The sequence below is a fragment of the Eptesicus fuscus genome, chromosome 5 (assembly GCF_027574615.1).
Source record: "Eptesicus fuscus isolate TK198812 chromosome 5, DD_ASM_mEF_20220401, whole genome shotgun sequence".
NCBI lineage: Eukaryota > Metazoa > Chordata > Mammalia > Chiroptera > Vespertilionidae > Eptesicus > Eptesicus fuscus.
The window spans coordinates 18,920,613-18,941,658 of NC_072477.1; the positions used below are offsets into that span (position 1 = coordinate 18,920,613).

General features: G+C 39.4%; 1 protein-coding gene across 5 annotated transcripts in view; it reads right to left on the reverse strand.

The window, feature by feature from the left end:
- The window catches only part of NRXN3 (neurexin 3), a 1,497,182-nt gene that overhangs the window by 969,167 nt on the left and 506,969 nt on the right, over nt 1–21,046 (reverse strand). For all 5 annotated transcript variants that reach the window (XM_054715858.1, XM_054715857.1, XM_054715860.1 and 2 more), the window contains 2 exons: nt 19,298–19,501; nt 12,997–13,023 (listed from right to left, as the gene is read on the reverse strand). In XM_054715858.1, the coding sequence (XP_054571833.1) occupies nt 12,997–13,023; nt 19,298–19,501 (231 nt within the window). The remainder of the gene's footprint in view (nt 1–12,996; nt 13,024–19,297; nt 19,502–21,046) is intronic.

Consider the following 21,046-nt stretch of genomic DNA (forward strand, 5'->3'; position numbering starts at 1 on the left):
TGCAATATAATTTCAGCCATTCAGGAAGGTAGACATTCATTATTATAACTAAACACTTCTTGCTTCCATCTCCTGAAAGCCTCTCTTGCTTCCCATTCCCTAAGTAGGGCCCTTCCCAGAGCCACCAGGAATGCTGATGCTGACAAAGGGTTGACCTAAGGCCTGGGTGTGACAGAATAAATTTTTCTGTATACAGATTTTATATAATCAGATTTATTCTGAAACAACGTCATATTTAGAAGGGAAATGTATCCATCCCTTTAAGGTTCATTTCCCTGACTTCTAATAAATTGATTTAGAAAGCTTTAGGATTTTAGTCACTTAATAGAACAATCAGAAAATTACCCCATTTCTTTTAGAAGCAACATCCTCTGGTCTCTACATTTTCTTCTCAAAATTGATTCTAAAATTGAGAAAAACTATATTTTTTGAGATTCTCTGAATCATTAGGGAAACTTGCACTTTGTGAGTAATTGTTCTAGAAATCTAAAATTTCAAAATTTCACATTAAAATATTCTCCTCTATGACAGATGGATGAAACCTGCTGAGATTGTGTATATATATATATATATATATATATATATATATATATATATTGAAAATAAAGTATATCCACTGATGCATTTATCTTGTCAGCGAACAGAAATGGAGCATTTGGCTTGATAATGTTACTTGCCGAATGGTCACTGCACATTCTACACCTCACTCATAAAGTGGTCCTTCCTAATTCTCAAAATATAAACTCTGCCTAAAAACTAATACTAATTGAATGCTTCACCTTGCAAATCTTACTGTGATAATTAGACAAATAAAATGCATTGAAGTAAAAAAGAAACACCATTTATACACAAATTTACTGCTGTTGCAGAGAGAACCAGAACACAGCCAGTGGCTCCCAGCAGGGGGTGAGGTGATGAGGGCAAGTCAAACAAGAAAAAGAGAAATCAGGGAAAAGACCTGGATAAGCAGATCAGTGTCCAGAGCCTCAATATGAGGACTATACATACATTGTGAATAAAAGAAACATTATGTTGAATTGAATGTTGGAATGAACCACCCCTGAACAAAATCTATTCGGGACTCATCTGGATTTTAGAAATGATGCATGCATCTGAGATCCAACTTCTATAAAAGAAACAGAAAATGGGGAAAATGGGGCAGGGGGTACCCAATGAGGATTCATTCTGCATTTTCCTTGGAAATCCATTGTATAAATCCCTAAAACTGCCCACCCAGTGTGTCTCAATGGTTGAGGATAGATCTATGAATCAGGAGATCCTGTTTTGATATTGGATCAGTCACCAGTAGGGAGTATGCAGAGGGCAGTCAATCAATGATTTTTTCTCATCATTGATGTTTCTATTTCTTTCTCCCTCTCCCTTCCTCTATAAAATCAATAAAAAATATTTTAAAAATTCCTTAAACTGATGTCAACACCTAGAACCCAGTTAACCCTCAATAAATGTTTTTGGAATGAGTAATGAAGAATGGGGAAGACTGACAAAATGTATATTTACTGATACACATTCATCTTCCTTCAGAAAAATTTCAGATTCTAACCAAAAATGGGCCAAAACAGACTTCATGAAAAATCTTTGTTTGTATAAGATCCCTCATTTTACAGAGAAAGTAATATATATATATATATTAGAGGCCTGGTGCATGAAATTTGTGCATGGGGGGGGTACGTTCCCTCAGCCCAGCCTAGACCCTCTCTAATCTGGGACCCCTCAGGGGATGTCCCACTGCAGGTTTCAGCCTGATTGAGCTAAAACCAGCAGTGGGATATCCCTCTCACAATCCAGGACCACTGGCTCCTAAAAGCTCACCTGCCTGCCTGCCTGATCACCCCTAACTGCCTCTGCCTTCCAGCCTGATTGCCCCCAACTGCCCCCCTGCTGGCCTGGCCGCCCCTCACTTCCCCCCTCTGCTGGCTTGATCGTTCCTAACTGCCCCCTGCTGCCAGCCTGGTCACACCTCACTGTCCCCCCTCTTGGCCTGGTTGCCCCTCACTGCCCCCCCAGCCAGCCTGGTCTCCCCTCACTGCCCCCTTCTGCCAGCCTAGTCTCCCCTCACTGCACCCTTCTGCCAGCTGGGTTGCCCCTCACTGCCCGCCCCCTGCCAGCCTGGTTGCCCCATGCAGCCTGCTGGTCAGATGTTTCGTTGTCCCTCACTAACCCCCCTGCTGACCTGGTCGCCCCATGCAGCCTGCTGGTCAGTCATTTGGTCATCCCTCACTAACCCCCCTGCCAGCCTGGTCGCCCCATATAGCCTGCTGGTCAGTTGTTTGGTTGTCCCTGGCAAACCCCCATACCGGCCTGGTTGTCCTATGCAGCCTGCTGGTCAGTCGTTTGGTCATCCCTCACTAACCCCCCTGCCGACCTGGTTGCTCCATACAACCTGCTGGTAGTTGTTTGGTCATTCCTCGCTAATCCCCTTGCTGGCCTGGTTGTCCCACACAGCCTGCTGTTCGGTTGTTACTATGAGGGCGCCATGACCAATTTGCATATTATTCTTTTATTAGTATAGATATACTAGAAGCCCAGTGCATGAAATTTGTGCATGGGTAGGGTCCCTAGCAGCTGCCGGCTGCCAGCTGGGGCCTTACTTCATTCTGTGCCACCCCCTGGTGGTCAGCACACGTCATAGAAAGTGATCAAATAGTAGTCGGTCAAACTCCCGAGGGGACACTTTGCATATTAGGCATATATATATATACACACACATACACATACACACACATATATATATATATATATATGTGTGTGTATATATATATATATATATATATATATATTTATATATATATTCTATCTAATAAAGAGGAAATATGCTAGTTGACCCTCATGCCGTCGCAAAGATGGCAGCGCCCACAGCCAATAAGGAGGAAATATGCTGATTGACTGCCCTGCTCTCAAAGATGGCGGCACCCACAGCCAATAAGGAGGGAATATGCTAATTGACTGCCATGCCTTCAAATATGGCAGCGCCCACAGCCACAAGATGGTGGTTCCCAATCCCCTCAGCCCCGCCAGGGCAGCAGGCATGTGGCAAGGCCAGGCCTGCCCCCAAGCAGGCCTGGCCACTCCGCAAGCCTGCCTCCAGAGTCCCCCAGTCCCCTCAGCCCCCCAGCCACCCAGGGCCAGCCTGAGGCACAGGCAAGCCTCAGATGGTGGCTGCCCAGCCGCCCAGGGCTGGCCCAAGGTGCAGGCAAGCCTCAGATGGTGGCTGCCCAACCGCCCAGGGCTGCCTGAGGCTCAGGTAACCAGAGCCAGCCAAGTCTTGCACTTCTGGCAGTGGCAGCAGCAGAGGTGTGATGGGGAATGACCTTCCCCTGATTGCTGGGTCACCTCCTGCCCCTGAGGGCTCCCGGACTGTGAAAGGGGGCACACTAGGCTGAGGGACACCCCCTTCAGTGCATGAATTTTCATTCACCAGGCCTCTAGTTATATAATAATATATATATATATATATATATTATTTCATATTATTAGGGATAAGAGAATAAATCTACTCTTCTCTTCAGTTAATGTTCCTCCTTTTAGAATGACAACAAGACAAAATAGTTGTAATTTACATTTTTGGGGCTTGTACCTCTTGGGTTGATTACTAAGAGTACTTGCATAAATAATAAATTAAGGTAGAGGAATGGGTACATTTCATTATTGCATTGATCTAATTATTTATTTATTGAGCATATACTATATCCAAGGCAGCTTCAGGTCATGAAAATCATGCAGTGGCAGACATAAAAATTTTAGACTGCACTGACAAAAGACACCACTATGTGTGTGTATATATTCACAGGCTATATAAGTAGGAATAGAGAGTACAGTGCCTTCACTGTGATTGGCAAACAGCTCTAGGTATCTATATATTGCCTCTTTACCTGGTACTTCACAATAGATCATGCATCTGTTGGCAAGGTGTTTGCCTATTTTTACTATGTTCAGATAAACACATTTTACTCCTTTATTTAGCAGTCTTTCTTGGCATTCAATAACTCTGTTAACTGTGCTTATATCTACAGTATATGCTTTGTGAGGTCTTGTATTTTTAATCTCTGTCCATTTTCTCCTTCCTCTCTGCTATTTTCTCTGCTATTCCTCCCATGAGAAGAAACATACTGTCTTTTGGAAGCAGCTTATTTATAATTTAATACTTCAATCTTATTTCTCATCTGCAATTTAATTGGGTGCTTAATCCAAACCCCTCTATCCTTTCTAGAATCCAGATGAATTATAAATGTTAAAGTACCTTCCTGGGTGAACTTTTCCATGCCAGCATCTCACTGTACACAAGAGAAGCAAACTAAAAGGTGATACATTTGCATCCTCAAGCCCAAGACCATTTTGAGATCACAGAAAGAGTGGCCTTACCTAAAGTGACTGAAGGAAAATTTTCTCCTGTTAGCCTCTCTTTTAACCTGTTCTCAAAGGACATTCTCTGAAATTGAGATGAATGGTACTGTAGTTCTAACTTCTAAATGGTCATTAATTTTCCACTTCTCCGGGCATCACATATGGATCTGACAAAGACTAAGCCACAAGCCTTTGTATGGCATATCTATAATTTCAATTACCCAAAGGTCCACGTGTAAATTTCTTCACATATTTACTCATCATGCTATGTTTCAACAAACTCATTGAAACCAAAATACAAGATATCATAAGAAAAGAATTACTCTTTTATCCTCCTTTTTCACCATGGTATGCATGAATACAGGAATTTGTCAAGGAAGCTGAATAGACAGACTCTTGCCACAAAAATTCTTATTTTTCTCACTATTTTATTTTAGTTCCTGTTTAGGGCATGCAAAGTTGATATCAGAAGATATTAAAGTCACCAATATTATATTATATAATCAGATCTGTGCATTTAAAAAATAATATTTTCATTTTAGAACAAATGATAGTAAGCTTTTATTAAAATGATAACAGGGTTCCTAACACAAACACAGAGAAAATCATGAAGTCAAAATATTTTTTAGAGTTCTGCAGTTCTTTTTTTGTTTGTTTTTCTTTGTTTTAATCCTGACCCAAGGATATTTTTCCACTGATTTTTAGAGAGAGTGAAAGGGAGGGGTAGAGACACAAAGAGAAACAGACCCCTGCAACTGAGGCACATGCCCTTGACCAGAATCGAACCCAGGATCCTTCAGTCAAAGAGCCAACACTATCCACTCAGCCAAACTGATCAGGCCATGACTTCTTTGTTTTAACATCAGTATTTATTTATCATAATGCTCTGCGAGGGGAGAAAATCCAAACATTACCCAAAGATGGTCTTTATCAACAGTCTTATTGATACTGTTATTGATGCAGAAGCCAATGCAACCCTGAGGACCTTGAAAAGAGTTTATCATTGCTCTGAGTAGGTGGCCAGAGAAACTGAGAATGCTTATTTCATAGGCATCTATTAAACTATCAGTTATGGTTCAGGATTATATAGCCATCCATTCTTGAACAGTTCTCAAAAGGTCCTCTTTTTGAGCTGCAATACAATGATAGTGTTGAACGTCACCATCATCATCACTACCATACATTTAGCATTTGTTATGGTCTAGGTTCTACTATTACTCAAAGAGGTAAATACAATAATCATGCCCATTTAAAGCTGAGGAAACTGAAAGTTGAAGTAAATTGTCCAAGGATATATAGTACAGTAGTGGTATTAGACAAAGGTGAACCCAGGCTACTTGGCTTGAGAAATAGGGATATAGGAGGAAGATCACACAAAGATACTATACTATATTGTCAATTTTCTATTACATTAATGTTTAATAAAAAGTATTTACATATAAAATGCTGCTATAGCAGATTTCTATTAAAAGACTAGAGGCCCAGTGCATGAAATTTGTGCACAGGGTTGGGGGGTGGGGGTCCCCTCAGCCCAGCCTGCACCTTCTCCAATCTGGGACCCCTTGGGGGATATCTGACTGCCGGTTTAGGCCCAATCCCTGGGATGCGGCCTAAACTGGCAGTCGGACATCACTCTCACAATGCTGGACTGCTGGCTCCTAATCGCTCACCTGTCTGCCTGCCTGGTCACCCCTAACTGCATACCCTGCCAGCCTGGTTGCTCCTCATGGCCCCCCTGCCAGCCTGGTCACCCCACACAGCCTGCTTGTTCAGTTGTTTGGTAGTCCCTCACTAACCCTCCTGCTGGCCTGGTCCTAGGCAGCCATCTTATGAGGGTGTGAGGGTTAATTTGCATATTACATCTTTATTATATATGGTTTCTGGTATAAGAGGTCACTGAAGTTTTGAATGACAATAGTTCCTACTTATATTTAAAGAAGTGAAGGGGTTGAATAAAAACATCTATGGGTGACATTGGGCTCTCATTTGAATTTGCGAAGCAACATTTTGAAGAGCTATTTTGAGAAAATAAAAAAAAAGTTTGATAATACAACATGTTTGGCTAGGATGAGGAGAAGCAAACATTCATATGTTTGGGGTGGAAATTAAAATCTGCACAGCCTCTTTGGAGTGCAATTTGGTAATATTTATCAATATTTGTGATACACTTATCTGTTGACCTAGCAATTTCACATTTAAGAATTTATCTAATAGGTAATGCTGTACATGTGTGCAAAGACTAATGAAGAAAACCATATATTTTCTTAGTTTTAGTAGTAGTTAAAAGCTGAGAGAAATATAATTGTATATTAGTAGTGTGCTGATTTAATCAAATATGATATCTTCATAAAATGCAAGTAGCCACTAAAAAGAATGAAGTAGACCTTTATATTCTTCATGAAATAGCCCTTAAGACATTTTAAGTGAAAAAAAAAAAAAAAAGTAAGATTCAGAAAATTGTGTTAACATTGTGTCAAGAAGTTGAGGAAGAAAAAGGGGGAGGGTGTATGGTAATAACTATATGTTGTATACTCATATATTAACTCTGAAGAATGTTTAAAAAATTATAATTTTGGTTGCCTCCAAGAAAGAGAATTTAGGGACTAGGATTAGGAATAAAAGGGAGAATTTTTACAAGTTTGCCTTTGGTTCCATGTATAATTTTTAAATATTTTAAAATAAAACCATTTTGAATTAATATTTATTTAGAAGAAACTAATATAACAAATATAATATTATATACCAACTATACATGCATAGATACATACATAAGAGTTTACTAGGAAGCATCTTATTATTCTAAAATCTGGTTATTATTGATACTATCAATAAACTTACATTTGAGGTGTTTTATACATTACAAGAAATATAAAGCTTTCCAAAGAGAAGAAAAATTATGTATTACCTTTTTGAAATCAGGTTTTAAGAGCTAAAGTGGAACATAATAATTTAGTGTCGAAATAGAAAGTCTCAGATGTGATGTTGGTAGTTTGTAGGTAACATTATATATAAGATCCTATTTAACAATTTTCCATCTCCAATAAAACTCTATTAAGAGAGGTTATATGGCTGATAGTTATTCAAATCTTGGAATGGATACCAAAGAAGGTTCTATAATTTCCTTCCCAGAAGAGTTTTAATATAGAAGTCAACTCCCCTGGTTGATCTGAGGTGTTTCTGCGTTTAAGGACAATTCAACTCTGGGATTTCTAGGTAAAACAAAACTAAAGAGGAAGTCACGTATTCTGGTACCATAGAGATGGAAGATGGAGAAGAAGACAAAGAAGAAAACCAAAACTCTAGTGTAGTAAGTAAACTGCAGTTCATCAAGCTCTTCCTAAATTCAGCAAGAATCTCTCTATGATGCCGACTTTGCCAAAACACTGGAAATTGAGTATAATAAGAAACTAAAGACAGAGAGGCTAAGGCAAAACTAGACACTAGGCAAGCAGGTGCAAGAGAAGGATTATTTAGTACATACCGGTAGTTTTGAGAGGTATGATGTGAGAGATCATATCCTTTGATATTAGTTTCATATAGCTTATATTATTATGTGTCTCTATAGTAATTCAAAGATAACAGAGTCTATAGGAAGTGGACAAGGTTACCAAAGCTGTTTTCAGACACAAATGACTACATGGTGGCACTTGAGAATGTTAAGTGTTAAGGTCAGTATTTTATTTTATTTTTGTATGATACTCTATTTCCTTTCTCCTCTATGTCTAAGAAGAAAAAAAAATGAGCCTTGTCACAGATAAATTAGGAAGGCTTCAAGTTCAAAGTAATTAAGGAGGTTCTACATATCCCTAAATAATCAGACATAAACAGAACCTCACAATTTCCATGTGATATATACACCCTGTTTTTTGTTTTTTGAAAGATTGAGAAAATGGCCATACGCAGAGTAGTTAATCATTGAGAGTATGGAAAGATTGTGAAAAAGGGGGAACTGATATTCATTAATATGTGTTCATTATATTCTTTCATGCTATACTCATTTAATTGATGTGAGTTCACTGTACTCATTCAAACCATACTGCACACAGCTTGACAGTGATAGAATAAAGTAGGGGCTAGAAAACCACAGGGCAGTGTCACAGTCAGACAAGGGAAGGGAAAACAAACCATTTTACATACTTTCACTTAAGCAAACACCCATGAGACCAACAAGAAGTTCATACCTGTTTTCAGAACTGCATGCCTCCTAGGGTACTGCCCGCCTCAGAACCAAAGGAACAGGTGACATCCTCCGGAAAGTCTCCAGAAAGCAGCCCTGTTTTCTTTAGCAGTGTCCCAGGTCTCCCTGGAGTTCAATCACCATAGTGACTGCCAACTCTGTTGCTCTCTGGCCATTTAAAAGTTCTTAGCTGGAAATTTCCTATTACACATTTCTAAATATTCTTACCAGAGGAATCAAATCCAACAATGCCCCTGATCCAACCAAAGACCTCAATATGCACATTTCTAATATACTAGAGGCCCAGTGCACAAAATCATGCACAGGTATGGTCTCTAACCCTAGCCTGTGATCAGGGCCATCTTCCCCGGATGCCAGTAGCAGGCCCTGCCCCCTACCACCACCCACCCTGGTTCCCCATTCCCCATCCAGGTATGGGAGCCTGATGGCTGAGGGAGGGACTGAGAGGTCGGCCGTTCCCGCCCACTTGATGGCCCCACCCCCACTACCCGTTGCCCTCTGTGTGTGGGGTGACTGGCAGGGTGGAGGCCTTGGCCTGGTGCCACCTGCATCCTCTTGCCACCCACCCCGGGTCCCTGTTCACCATCGGTGATCAGAGCCTGCCGGCTGGGGAAAGGGGCCGAGAGGTGGTCAGTGCACCTTATAGTGACTGGTCAAGCAGTCGTTCTGGTCATTCTGCCATTATGGTCACTGGGCTTTCATTATATAGGATGTTTGTTGTTAGTAGCCAGAGAAGAATGTATAGTGTGGTATGCCTGGAGGATTTGGTAAGCAGCAGTAGTGAGATTTGGAATGAATAATAAGTATATCATAGATATTGTGGAGAAAGACAAAGTATGGGGGAAAAAGAAGGTACAGAAGGGAGAAAAGCAGAGAAGCTGATTAGAAAAATGTTTCTGCTGCTTGGAAAGCCTTAGTGAGCACATAGCTGGGCCGTAGTCACAGACAGGGCCAGCCCACAAAGTCAACAGAAGACGCTGCCCTCTGTTATGGCCATTTGCTTATTCTTAATGCTATAACATCATCCTTCTTTCCCATGCTCTTCTCTCCATTAAAAAAGACTGGCACACAAAATCTTGAAAACAATCATTTCTATGAACAAATAGCATTTTGTGGCAGATAAACGGGGAAAAACAGATGATGTCATTCAGTTGTTTACTTGACTTTCTGGAAGACAGGCATTCAAAAAAAATTACTGGAAAAGTTTATGAACCTATATTCAAACTTGGTTAAAGCTTAATTCAGTATGTCCCTTCCAGGGAAAAAGCAGTTCCACTGTGAACCGTGAGCAATAACACCCTGTGACTTCTATTAAAAGGACAGCTGGAGACAAAGCCGAGGGTAAGAGAAAATCCTCTCACACTCAAATTTAGGCTGTGAAGCCATCTTATTTCTTGAACACTCACAATGAAACATGGCATAAGAGGAAGGGTCTGCAAACCTCTTATAAACAACTTGAGATTCTGTAACAGGTTGAACTATGAATTCTAATGAGTCCATGAGAAGAGAATTAAGAGTTCTAATCACTTGTACCTGTTTTCTTTCATAATTTAGTTACATAGTTCTCTCAAACTTTTCCACTCAAGTGCCAATAATGGCAGGGATACACACACAAAAAAAAGAATATCTGAATTTTTACATTTCCTCTTAAAATACAAATTAAATGAGATTCATATTTATTTGCATTCTTCTGTATACTATGTCACTTTGGTTTCAATTCAAGTTTTCAGTCCAAATCAACAATTAAAATTGACTTCAAGAACATGTATCCTTTACTTTGTGACTCTACAGTATGACCCTGGTTATATATACATACCTCAACATTAAAGGTCTTAGATTAGTTTAAAGGATTCATGTCTCATTTTGTTTCATTTCTATTAAACCACTCAAACAGTGGACACTATAGATTCATTCCCTGATGCTCTCAGCAACAGTAACTGCCTGAGAATGTTAAAGGTTTATAACGAGAATTCAAAATTGATTTCCAAAGTCCAATCTCGGCTCTTTAACTAAATATTGCATTAACACCAGTTATACTCTTTCTACACTGTCATCAAAGTTGGGAACACATCTTTGCTGACATAGTTTCTCCCAGGGCTGCTTTTGGTGGCTCTGAATAGAAAATTCAGGTCCAGAAAATCTGCTGGTATCTGTGTTCTAGAGAAGAGTCACTATCTCCCCAGGAGAAAGAACTCTGGAACTCGTCTAATGATGATTTCCATGGCTGATCAGATGGAATCTATGGAATGAATTGCAAGATAAAGTGTGGCTAGAGCACAAAATCAAGACCTGCTGTCCTGATCAAATAACTCCCTCAGTTGTCTGTTCTGCATATAGTCTTTGAAGCCAGATGTCAGATTCAACATTGGATGAGTTTATTTTACCTTCATGTTCCCCTCCCAGCTTATTTCCTTTTGGAAACTAATGCAAAAGGAAAAGAGAGAGCTTGCTGTAGATATACTATCATTTTTAAGAAGCCAGACGCAAATGACTACATATTATAATATTCCATTTATATCAAGTGTTTAGAAAAGGCAAATTTATAAATACAAAAGCAGTTCTATAATTGTCAAAGGCTAAGGGTAGAAGTAGGGATTAGCTGCAAATTTATGTAAGGGAGATTTGGGGGGAATTATAAAAATGTTCTAAAAATGCTATTGTGGTAATGTTGGACAACTCTATAAAGGTAATAAAAGTCATTGAATTGTAGGCTTGTAATTGAATTTTGTGGTATGAAAATCATACCTCAATAAAGCTGCTTTAAGAAAGAGAAAATTCTCCAATTAGGCTTTTAATGATCTAAATACCATGAGGAATGTCTGGCTAATTAGAAACATTTTAAAAACATCAAAAAAAGGACATTGCTTAATTTAACTAAAAGTGACAGCAAAACAAGCATAAAGCATTTTGCTTTAGGAAGTGGTTGCTTACCTAGATTCTTTTTTTACATTTCTTTATTTTTGTTAATTTGTATGGAACATTTGCAAAAGAAAAAAGTGAATATGGATTTATTACTTTGTCATCCTGAAAATACATCTCCCCAAGAAAAGTTAAACTAGCTAGCACTTGTAAAATATTTCATTTGATGGAATAAACAAGTAAATGAAATATAGAAGTTATTTCCTTTCCTGAGTTTTTTCCTACAGAAAGACCCAAGCACAGCAAGAAGCAAACAATGTAGAGATGATACTGAGACTTATGTGTGGTAGATGCTCAACCAATCCAATTTTCTCCTCCTGGGTCCACAACAAGACTACATTTCCCAGCTTCCTTTGCACTTAGGAAGAAGTCATGTTTGACAAAATAAAATATGTACAGAACTGATATAAGTCACTTCTAGGCAAGGCAACATGACATAGTGCATAGCCATCGAAGATAATTCTTCCCTATGGATGTAACTGGAAGTAAAGATCTCCAAAGTGGTGGGCCCAGCTCATAAAAGAATTACTTCTTTGAAGAAAGCTGACCAGAAGACCTCCCTAATTTGCATTAGACTTTGCCTGGATAACAAATAAACTTTCTTTTGTTGAACCATTGAATTTTGGGATGTTTGTTACAGTTACAGCTCATTACTCTAATTACCGTAGTTAGTAAGTTATTTAACTACTGTAACTAATATAATATGTTATAGGACTCAAAGCATATTCATTTCTTCCTTTTATCATTTAGGCCTATCCTTTCCCTTGTACTCATCTTTCTTTTTCTCTTCCTATTCCCCTACCTCATTGACTCCAGTTACTGTTCATTTCTAAGCAGAGGGAGAAATGCATGAACTGTATTCAGCCTTCACCATATCGTGACCCTTGTTCAAGAACTGAACTGTTTGAATGGGATAAAGTAAAAATAATAGGCTGCAATTCTTCATTCTGAAGAGCCAGAATGTGTCTCAAGTCTTCAGTTAAAATGTTGCATTATCACCCAGAACTATGTTTCGCCCATCCTCCTATAGAGCAGTCACAAAACCTAAACTAAAACAAACAAACAAACAAAAACCCTACAGCGATATATGCCAGAAAATAAATGTCAGAGTTGGCAGTCACCTTCTGGGTCATGAACTTTGCTTTTATTTTCTGAAGCTTTTTGTAGTGGACAAGTGCATTCTGGTTGCTCTAAGACTTTTTGTACCTCCCCCCACTTCCCAGGGTTTTTTCTCCCTGAACAACAAATTACCATTTCAATTCATTTTCAAGTTGTTTCATTATCAGGTGCCCTTTCCTCCTTCTCTGCATATGGAGCAAATGCAAGGAAAGAAGATAGGACCTGATCCAATTCAGAAACCACACCCCCGGCCCTTGCCATCACCCCAGTTCCCCCCATTCCATAGTAAAAAAACAAAAGAATTCAAATAAAAAACAGCTCATAAAACAGTAAACAAAATAAAGTCAGTTTTTCTTTGCGTTTTTAAAGAACAAAATGAAACTTGAGGGAAAACTTACTGGAGTTACAGTTTATCCTGATACAGTCTAGATGGGGAAAAATAAATGAAAGATGAAATTGCATCCTTCAAGGTAACAGCTGCAGACATCCAAAAACAATCAGTCCACCCTTCCGGGGACAGACACACGCAAGAAATGTGGCCATTTTATATAAATACAGTATGCACAAGTTTAAGGGTGGGTGTATATGTACAGTATATTATTTAGTAAAGTTGGATACATATATATATACACACACACACATATATATATACACATATGTATAGAGATATATACTGGTATACATATATATCCACAATAGACATTGAGTATGTGTTTCCCCCCAATCATATTCATTTAAGATAAAGTATTTTAAACCTGGACTTTGAAATATTAATTTTGTTAAACTTGGAAAATTACTCATAAATTTCCCCACCAAATGCAGGTTATATGCTATGTCCATCTACAATTGATTTTTTAAAAATTTATCTAAAAAGTAGCATCAACACAATTTTTGTATTAGTATTCCAAAGATATGTTGCCAATCTGACACTTTGCATCATTTTAAAAAATCAGTCCATGAAGTTTCTCAGTGCAGTATTTAACCCTTTCTCTTTTTCTAAAAGCAAACTCCCTCCCCCCTCTCCTTAGGTCAGGCCCCGAATGCTACAAAAATTTGCAAAGGCAGACTTGCCATTATCCTTAGAGTTAAGGAAAGGGTTAACACCACCTGGTCATTTCCTGTCATAAAATGGCCACTTGCAAACAGCTAACCGCACAAACACCCATCCCAGATTTTAGAGAGGTGGGTTGGGTGTAGGGGAAAAGGAGCTAAAGGATGTTATCGCAATTGACTACTCTGGTTTCAAAGGTTCCCAGACCAACCCACTCATGAAGCCTATCTCTGTCTTCCTGCCCGAATGCTCAGACTGAATCAAGTGCCTACAGCATTCAAGGAGAAGGCGAGGCAGGTACATGGGTAGGAGGCCTTGGATACCTTTGACATCCTGCCTATTTCACTCTGTGATGCTGCATCTTAAGGAGAGAAAAGTCTTTGCTTTTATTTTTATTTTTTAATGGGAAATTGAGTGGGAAAAGGAGTGGCTAATTTTGCATTGCTGGTAACCAGACAAGGTCTTCCATGCCAGAGTTCAGAGTATCTATCCTTTTATTAATATATATGTTTAGAGTCATGGACTCACAGCATCAGAGGTCCTGAGTGGAGTCAATGGATATTAGCAGGGGACCGGGCAGGAACGTTTCAGGAATATCTCAGGTTAATTGTTACCAAGCTGCCCAGCTGAAACTAAGTTTGGTTTATGATAGTGGAATTCCAATAATAATTTGTTTAAAATCAGATATTTAAAGGTAGAAGTAACATGACAAAGAAAAGGAAGCAAGTTAAAGGGAAAACTACAGTTAGACACTGTGTTCTTCTCCTGCGAAGGTTGACCCAATAATTATAGAGGACTTGTTGAGGATGATGCCACCATATGAATTTCTCAAACCATTTTAAGGGAGCAAGTTAAAAAGAAGCCAGTGGCAAAGGACAGGGAAGAATGAAACTGTGTGAAATCCAAACAGGAGCAATTTCTAACACCCAATCATTCTGAAGAGGGAAGCTGGAAGCTTATTTGTTGGTCAGAACATCTGTTGAGAAAAATCTGGGTTTGGTTTCGTGCGGTTAGGTTTGTCATGTGTCGTCAACCGCAACAGAAAAGTGGGAGCAAACAGCCCTGGAGCAACTGGTACGATCACCAGGCAGAGGAGGCCATGCCCCTGGTGAAGACTGGGAAGGGAGAGGGCAGGTAGGGAGGAAAGGGTGGGGCTTCAGCTACTGGTTGCTCTGACCATCACCCAAAGCCAGAAATGTCCCTTCTTGATGTATTAAGGGGAGAGGGGAAACAGGTGTATGGGCATGCTAAAGAGAGAGGAAAGAGAGAGAGTGGGCCTAAAGCAACAACAAGGAGTGGTTTTCTCCTTTGGTTTCTGTGTAGCTGAGCATTTTATTCTTAGACTACCTGATCTAGAGAGGGAAGTTGGGTTGGGCTCATCCTTCTAGGTTCACCCAAATGGTTCCCTGAACTGAACAGTGTCTTTAAACCAATGTGAGGACTTGGACCTTTCAAGACGGCAGACAATTGATTATTTTAAGTCAAGAAGTGAAGACTTATTTTGTTACTTTACCTAAAAAAAAAGTGATTGAGTAGAAAAAGCTATCACAGTTCCTTGTTCATAGACTCTGAGAGGGCAGTCTTAATAGCAAGGATGTATTTTTAATAAAAAATGAATCAGGAAAATTCTCTTGGGAAGGCAATTTTCTTTAGATCTTCCTTCAGCAGCAAAGTTCTCTCTAACTTAGCCTTGGCATGGTGTTTGTGTGGTGTGTGTGTATGTGTTTGTGTGTGTGTGCGTGTGTGTTGCTCATTTTGTTTAATTTAGTTTTTCATTTTATTTTAGTAAACGAGGAGAAATAATCATTTTCTATATTGAAAAGTTTTGGTCGAGCATGGAAGAGATGAATGTTCCTAGGAGTTGTATGTCTTCGATGATGCATATAGAAAACTGTAGTCAGCAAGTCCAGTTTCCAGATAGAGAACATCTGGAGAATTTTAATGCAATTAACCAAACTGCATCACATTCCCTAAGAGCCTCCACTACTGAAAAAGTATTCCCAGCACTCTACTGAGGATTCCAAAGGGCCACAAAAGAGGCTGCACCAATATTGACTGGTTTTTTGTTTGTTTGTTTGGTTGGTTTTGTTTTTTTTTCTGTTTGGCTCAATTTAAGCCAGCTACTAGGAAATAAAGAGAGCCATGTATGCATTTTTAAAGGATGGCCATCATAAAAAGCCATTAGATGCCATTAAGACTGTCCTATCATTGATCCACAGTATTGATCTGTTGAGGTAACAGAAAACCCATGCTGGTCTAGCAGTGTAGAAACACAGGTTCTAGTCCCAGGTCTGCTACCAATGTTTGATGTGATCTTTGAAAAGTTATATCTTTATTTGTTTCACATTTATAAAACTAAGCACAAAAATGCTTTCTTGATTTATCTCACAAAGTTATTGTGAAATTAAAATAAGACAAGGTTTTCCCAGCCAGTATGGATTAATGGTTGAGCTTCAACCCATGAACCAGGAGGTTAAGGTTCAATTCCTGGTCAGGGCACATGCCTTGGTTTCAGGCTCGATCACCAGTAGGGGGCATGCAAGAGGCAGCTGATCAATGATTCTCTCTCATCATTGATGTTTCTATCTCTCCCTCTCCCTTCCTCTTTCTAAAATCAATAAAAACAATTTTAAAAGTTAAAACATTACAAGGATTTTTAGAATATTGAAATATACTATAATAATAAAATAGTTTTAATATATATTTTAGTTTTTAGTTTTAAGGTATCAAAATATGATTGATCAATAGCTAACAACTTTTAAAAATGTGCTGAGTATTGTAGGACACTTCTCATGGCTACTACTACCACACCTGCCTAGCTTCAGAAAATAAGGCCCTTAGAAAAGTCTCGTCACCTTGACATTAGGAAATATATTCCATTAGAGATATACTAAACTTTTATGTCATGAGCTTAGATGTGTGGAAAATTTTAAATAAATTGCAGTATCACTTGTCTCTGTGCTCAAACAGTGCCATAGTTTAAATGGAGTGAGGGAAGGAAGCAATCGTTGGCAGTTCTTGGGGAATGATTGAGGGTGCAAACTCTGCTTGAAGTTGTATTCTATAACCAAGCAAAGGGCAATATGAGTTCATGATAAAGAGAATATCTATGAAGGGGGATATTTTTGGGAGGGGGTAGAAGGAGATCCTTCAAACCAAGCATGAATATGAAGAGTTGTATGTAGACAAATTCAAGAAATGTAAGGTCAGTTTTCTTTTTTTTGTTAGGTTTGAAAGAAAGTTAAATAAATGCAAATCAGCTCTTCAGAGAATAAAGCAGTTGCCATTGCTTTAGGAGAAGCACAGTGCTCTCTAGGGAAGGGCTGACTCTCTTTTGAATACTAGGTCTCAACTTAGAAGGAGCTGGACTTGACCCTGTGCCTAAAGGAGCCAAGAGGCAAGAGCAAAGTCTGTCCAAAAAGCACATCTCCCAGATTTTGGTGAGAGTTTAAAATAGAAAAATAATGTTTCTAGGAATACACATGGGCTCTAGGACTAAGTGTGTGTGTGTGTGTGTGTGTGTGTGTGTGTGTGTGTGTGTGTGTGTGTGTAAGAGAGAAAAAGAATCTGTCCTCATCCCCTTCCTCATCCCCTTTTATCTACTCCCACGTCCCACTTTTCGTTGTAATGCATGAGGCCGTCATAGTTGGGTCAAAACAACATTTAAAAAGAAAAAAAGAAATTGTCGGTTTAAAGGCCATGTGCATTTCCCCAGAACCCCACAGGGCTGAATCATTCTTGTATATATGGCTCTCTCTTATTTGAAATAAGTGCAGAGTTAAAATGTTCTTCATTGTGTTTTTCCATGAGCTATTTGAAGGTTATATTTGGTTTATTTTTATTTTTTTTAGTTTGTGTGGTTTTGTTAGTTGTTGTTGTTTTTAATTTCTTTTGCTATTTTTCAGAGTAAACAATCTGTAATGGTTGTTGGTTTTAGGTAATACACTCTGCTGGTTTGCAGAAGGCGGGGAGGATGGGAAAGGAGGATGAGAGGGACAGGGGTATGCCAGCCCCTGCAGGCTGCTCAGTACGCTCTGTTCTCAAGGCTGTTTGCTATGCGGGCCGCAGGCTTTGGGCCTTTGAAGGGTTGAATACCATCTTTTGATTTACCATGGCTGATGGTGGGGAGGATTGGAAACTCAAGAACACAACAAAGATCCAGCAAAAGAGAAAAACAAAATAACCAAACACACATGAACACAAACAAAAGAAAAAACAAGAGACGCACTGAAATCAAGTGAGGTTGGACAAGGAAAAAGGCATAGTGTTGTAAAAGCTGCACATTGGAAGAAATAAAAAGACATAACTAAACAAGCCACTGCTCAAAACAGTCGTCTGTGTCCTAGAGGTTTTTTGATTGTGCCATAGGTATCTTCCGAGTGTGGCCAGTTGACCTGACTGGGATGAATTCAAAAACCCCTTTTCACCAGGCATCTAAGGTTTTATACGGTCTTGCATCAGATATATTTGTCTACCATGTCTTCTCCATGCCTCTGACAAGCCATTCTGCTGAAGTCTTTTTAAAGGAGCTCTGGACGCAAACATAGTCTACATACCCAAACAAATCCAGGCTCAGAAGGTCTGGGCTCAGCTCTAGTACTAATCCTGTCAACACGGCATGGACTTTCTACTGAGTAGAATCAGCAGTAATAAAGAGTTGATTATTTTTCTTCAAAAATCCAGAGGTCCCATCCTCCATAGAAGGTCAGTCAAAAAGATAGAAGCAGAGAGAAAGTGAGGCCATAGCAGGGGAATCTCAAAAGTATCTGTTATTAGTAATTACAGTAGAAGAACAGATCATCTCCAAATAAAACTATAAATTTGATAATATCATAACTTTTCAATATTAAGAAAAAATGGGTATGTACTATCTGAGGAGATCAGAGTAGTTGGTGGGTAACAGTGTAAGGTAGCACTCTTTATAAAAAATGACTGCAGAACGTTGGATTAGAATGTCTGGAAGGAAGACAGGGATACATATCAGAAGCCACATTCTTTTTCCACATGTCAGAGACTCCAAACATATGGAATTATTTCTCCAACAGGACAATGGAAAGAACTTGACTTGAGCTCTCCACTGGGAGAAAGTATAAGGTAATACTAGTGTCATCACGGCCACCAGAATTCTCCATCTGAATAGTCACTCTGGAGGTAGAAATGATGCCTTTATCATCCTAGTTCTCTTCAACCCACCCTCCAATTTTGCCTCCATTTCCTGCCCTATCCCTGCCCTCAGCTTTGACTGTTTTGAGTGGTGACCAAGGAGTTGGACTTAATGAGAATGTGATTGATCAAAAGATGGACCAAAGTAGCGTGTTTTACACAAAGCTAAACAGTTCCATAAAATCAAGAAAGGAAACTTAGAAAACAAATAATCTAGTAAAACAAAAAAGGAAGAAAGAAAAAAGAAAAGAAAAAGAAAGAAAAATCCACCACTATTTTCAGAAACCAGAAATTGACATCAAAACCTCATGCAGAAACAAGGAAAAGGTGTTTGTTGCTGTTGGATTTTATCCTTGGTCTATTAAACAAGAAGTGAGCAGCTAACTTCCAAGAAACAAACAAAGAATTCAATCAAATCAATGAAAATCAGAAAAGAAAGGGAAGACAAGCCCAAACAGAGTGGCAGAGGGTACTTCATACGATACCTAAGTTAACCATGAGCTTGACGCGTCCCCCATCCAGCTCCAAACGCAGGGTGTCGGCGGAGTCCCTGGAAGTAGTGGCCACCAGCAGACCATAAGCGCGCTGGGACATGAAGCGGAAGGACACATCCTCGGCCTCAGTGTGCATGACCATGGGCATGATGATCTTCATGTACATGCTGCCATCATAGCTCAAGATGGAAGCCTCTGCAAAAAAGAACGAAGAGATTGTTAGGATGAAAATGTGAGTTTCCCCTTGCTTCCAGCATAAGCAGAGCAGGATAGAGTGGACAGCAAATCTGTAGACAGGTTGCTAGACCTCCATTGCCACTTTTAAGCTACGTGACCTTCAGTAGGCCACTTAAACTCTGAGGTTCTGTGACCTCATTTGGAAAAGGCTTGATGGCACTGGTCCCTACCCTACTAAGCTCACTGATTTGTCACGGGTACTAAATGAAATAATGGATCTGAAGGCATTTTACAAAAGTGAAAGTGCCCCCACAAATAGTAGTACATATAGTTCTGTATGCTGCAGATAAAATAAAGTACATTAAACAAAACTTAGACTCCTGTAAGTATTTAATGTGGAATAAGAGGAGAGCAGTTGTTTATAACCACCGCAGTTGTTTATAACAGATAATTTACTGGAGAACTTCTAGAAGAAGGAAAGAGCAGGAACACAGCCGGCCCCCTAACATCCTTAGTAGCTAGGCAGTGTAAGAATATGCTTCCATCTCAATAAATTCATGAAAAGAAAAAACTTGCTTGGTCCATTCAAAGAAAATTGATAAAGTTGAACTAATGACACCCTTGAAAACCAGTCACTTTACTGTTATTCAAATAGCACTTATTAATGAAGAAACAAACTCTTATTAGATACCTTCTGCAATCCAAACACTTTGGCTACAAGCTCCCTTCACTGCCCTCTAATATGTTATATCAATTAATGCTACAATGTGGATCTATTATTCCTACTTTCAAACAAGATACCAAGGCTCTTAGAGGGGAAGGTTATCATCTCCAAGTCACACAGCCTGGCTTTAACCTAGTAGATCCAATACCAAGGCCAGGGTCTGTTCTGCAACAGCATGGTGCTCATTCATTTGTTTAATCATTAATTTAGCAAACATTCTTAGAGAACAAAGAAAGAGACTATTACTCACTTTCCTATGAAGCCAGTCTGTCACTAGGCTCAGTATCAGGCATTGAGTAAGTCTTTATTAAACATTTGCTGCTTCCAAATAGTTACTATTTATCTACAAGCACAAAAATGTAACAGACAAAGTCCCTGTTCTGAAGAGAGATGTGGCAGACACAAATAACTGTGCTAGAATGTAAAAATTGTTAAATGACAAGGGAAAGATATATCAATGACAGTGGCCTTTAGGAGAGAGAGACTGTGGCATGCAGGTGAAGAGAGCAGATGGGTAGAGTCTGAGCTGGTCTTGGTAGATGGGTGGGTTTATATGAAAGAAGCAATGGCATTAGGTTTAATCCTACCTAATAAAAGAGTAATATGCAAATTAACCATCACTCTGCTACACCCACAAACCACGCCCACAGCCACACCCACAGCCGCGCCCATCAGCCCAAGAGCGAGTATGCAAATAAATCCAACCAAGATGGCTACAGCCACAGAGAGCAGGAGGGAGGCTTGGGTTTCTCAGGCAATGGAGGAAGCCAAGCTTTCCACCTGCCCTTGCTGGCCTAAGCCTCCACTCAAGGCTACAAAGTTTCAATTATAGAAGGTAA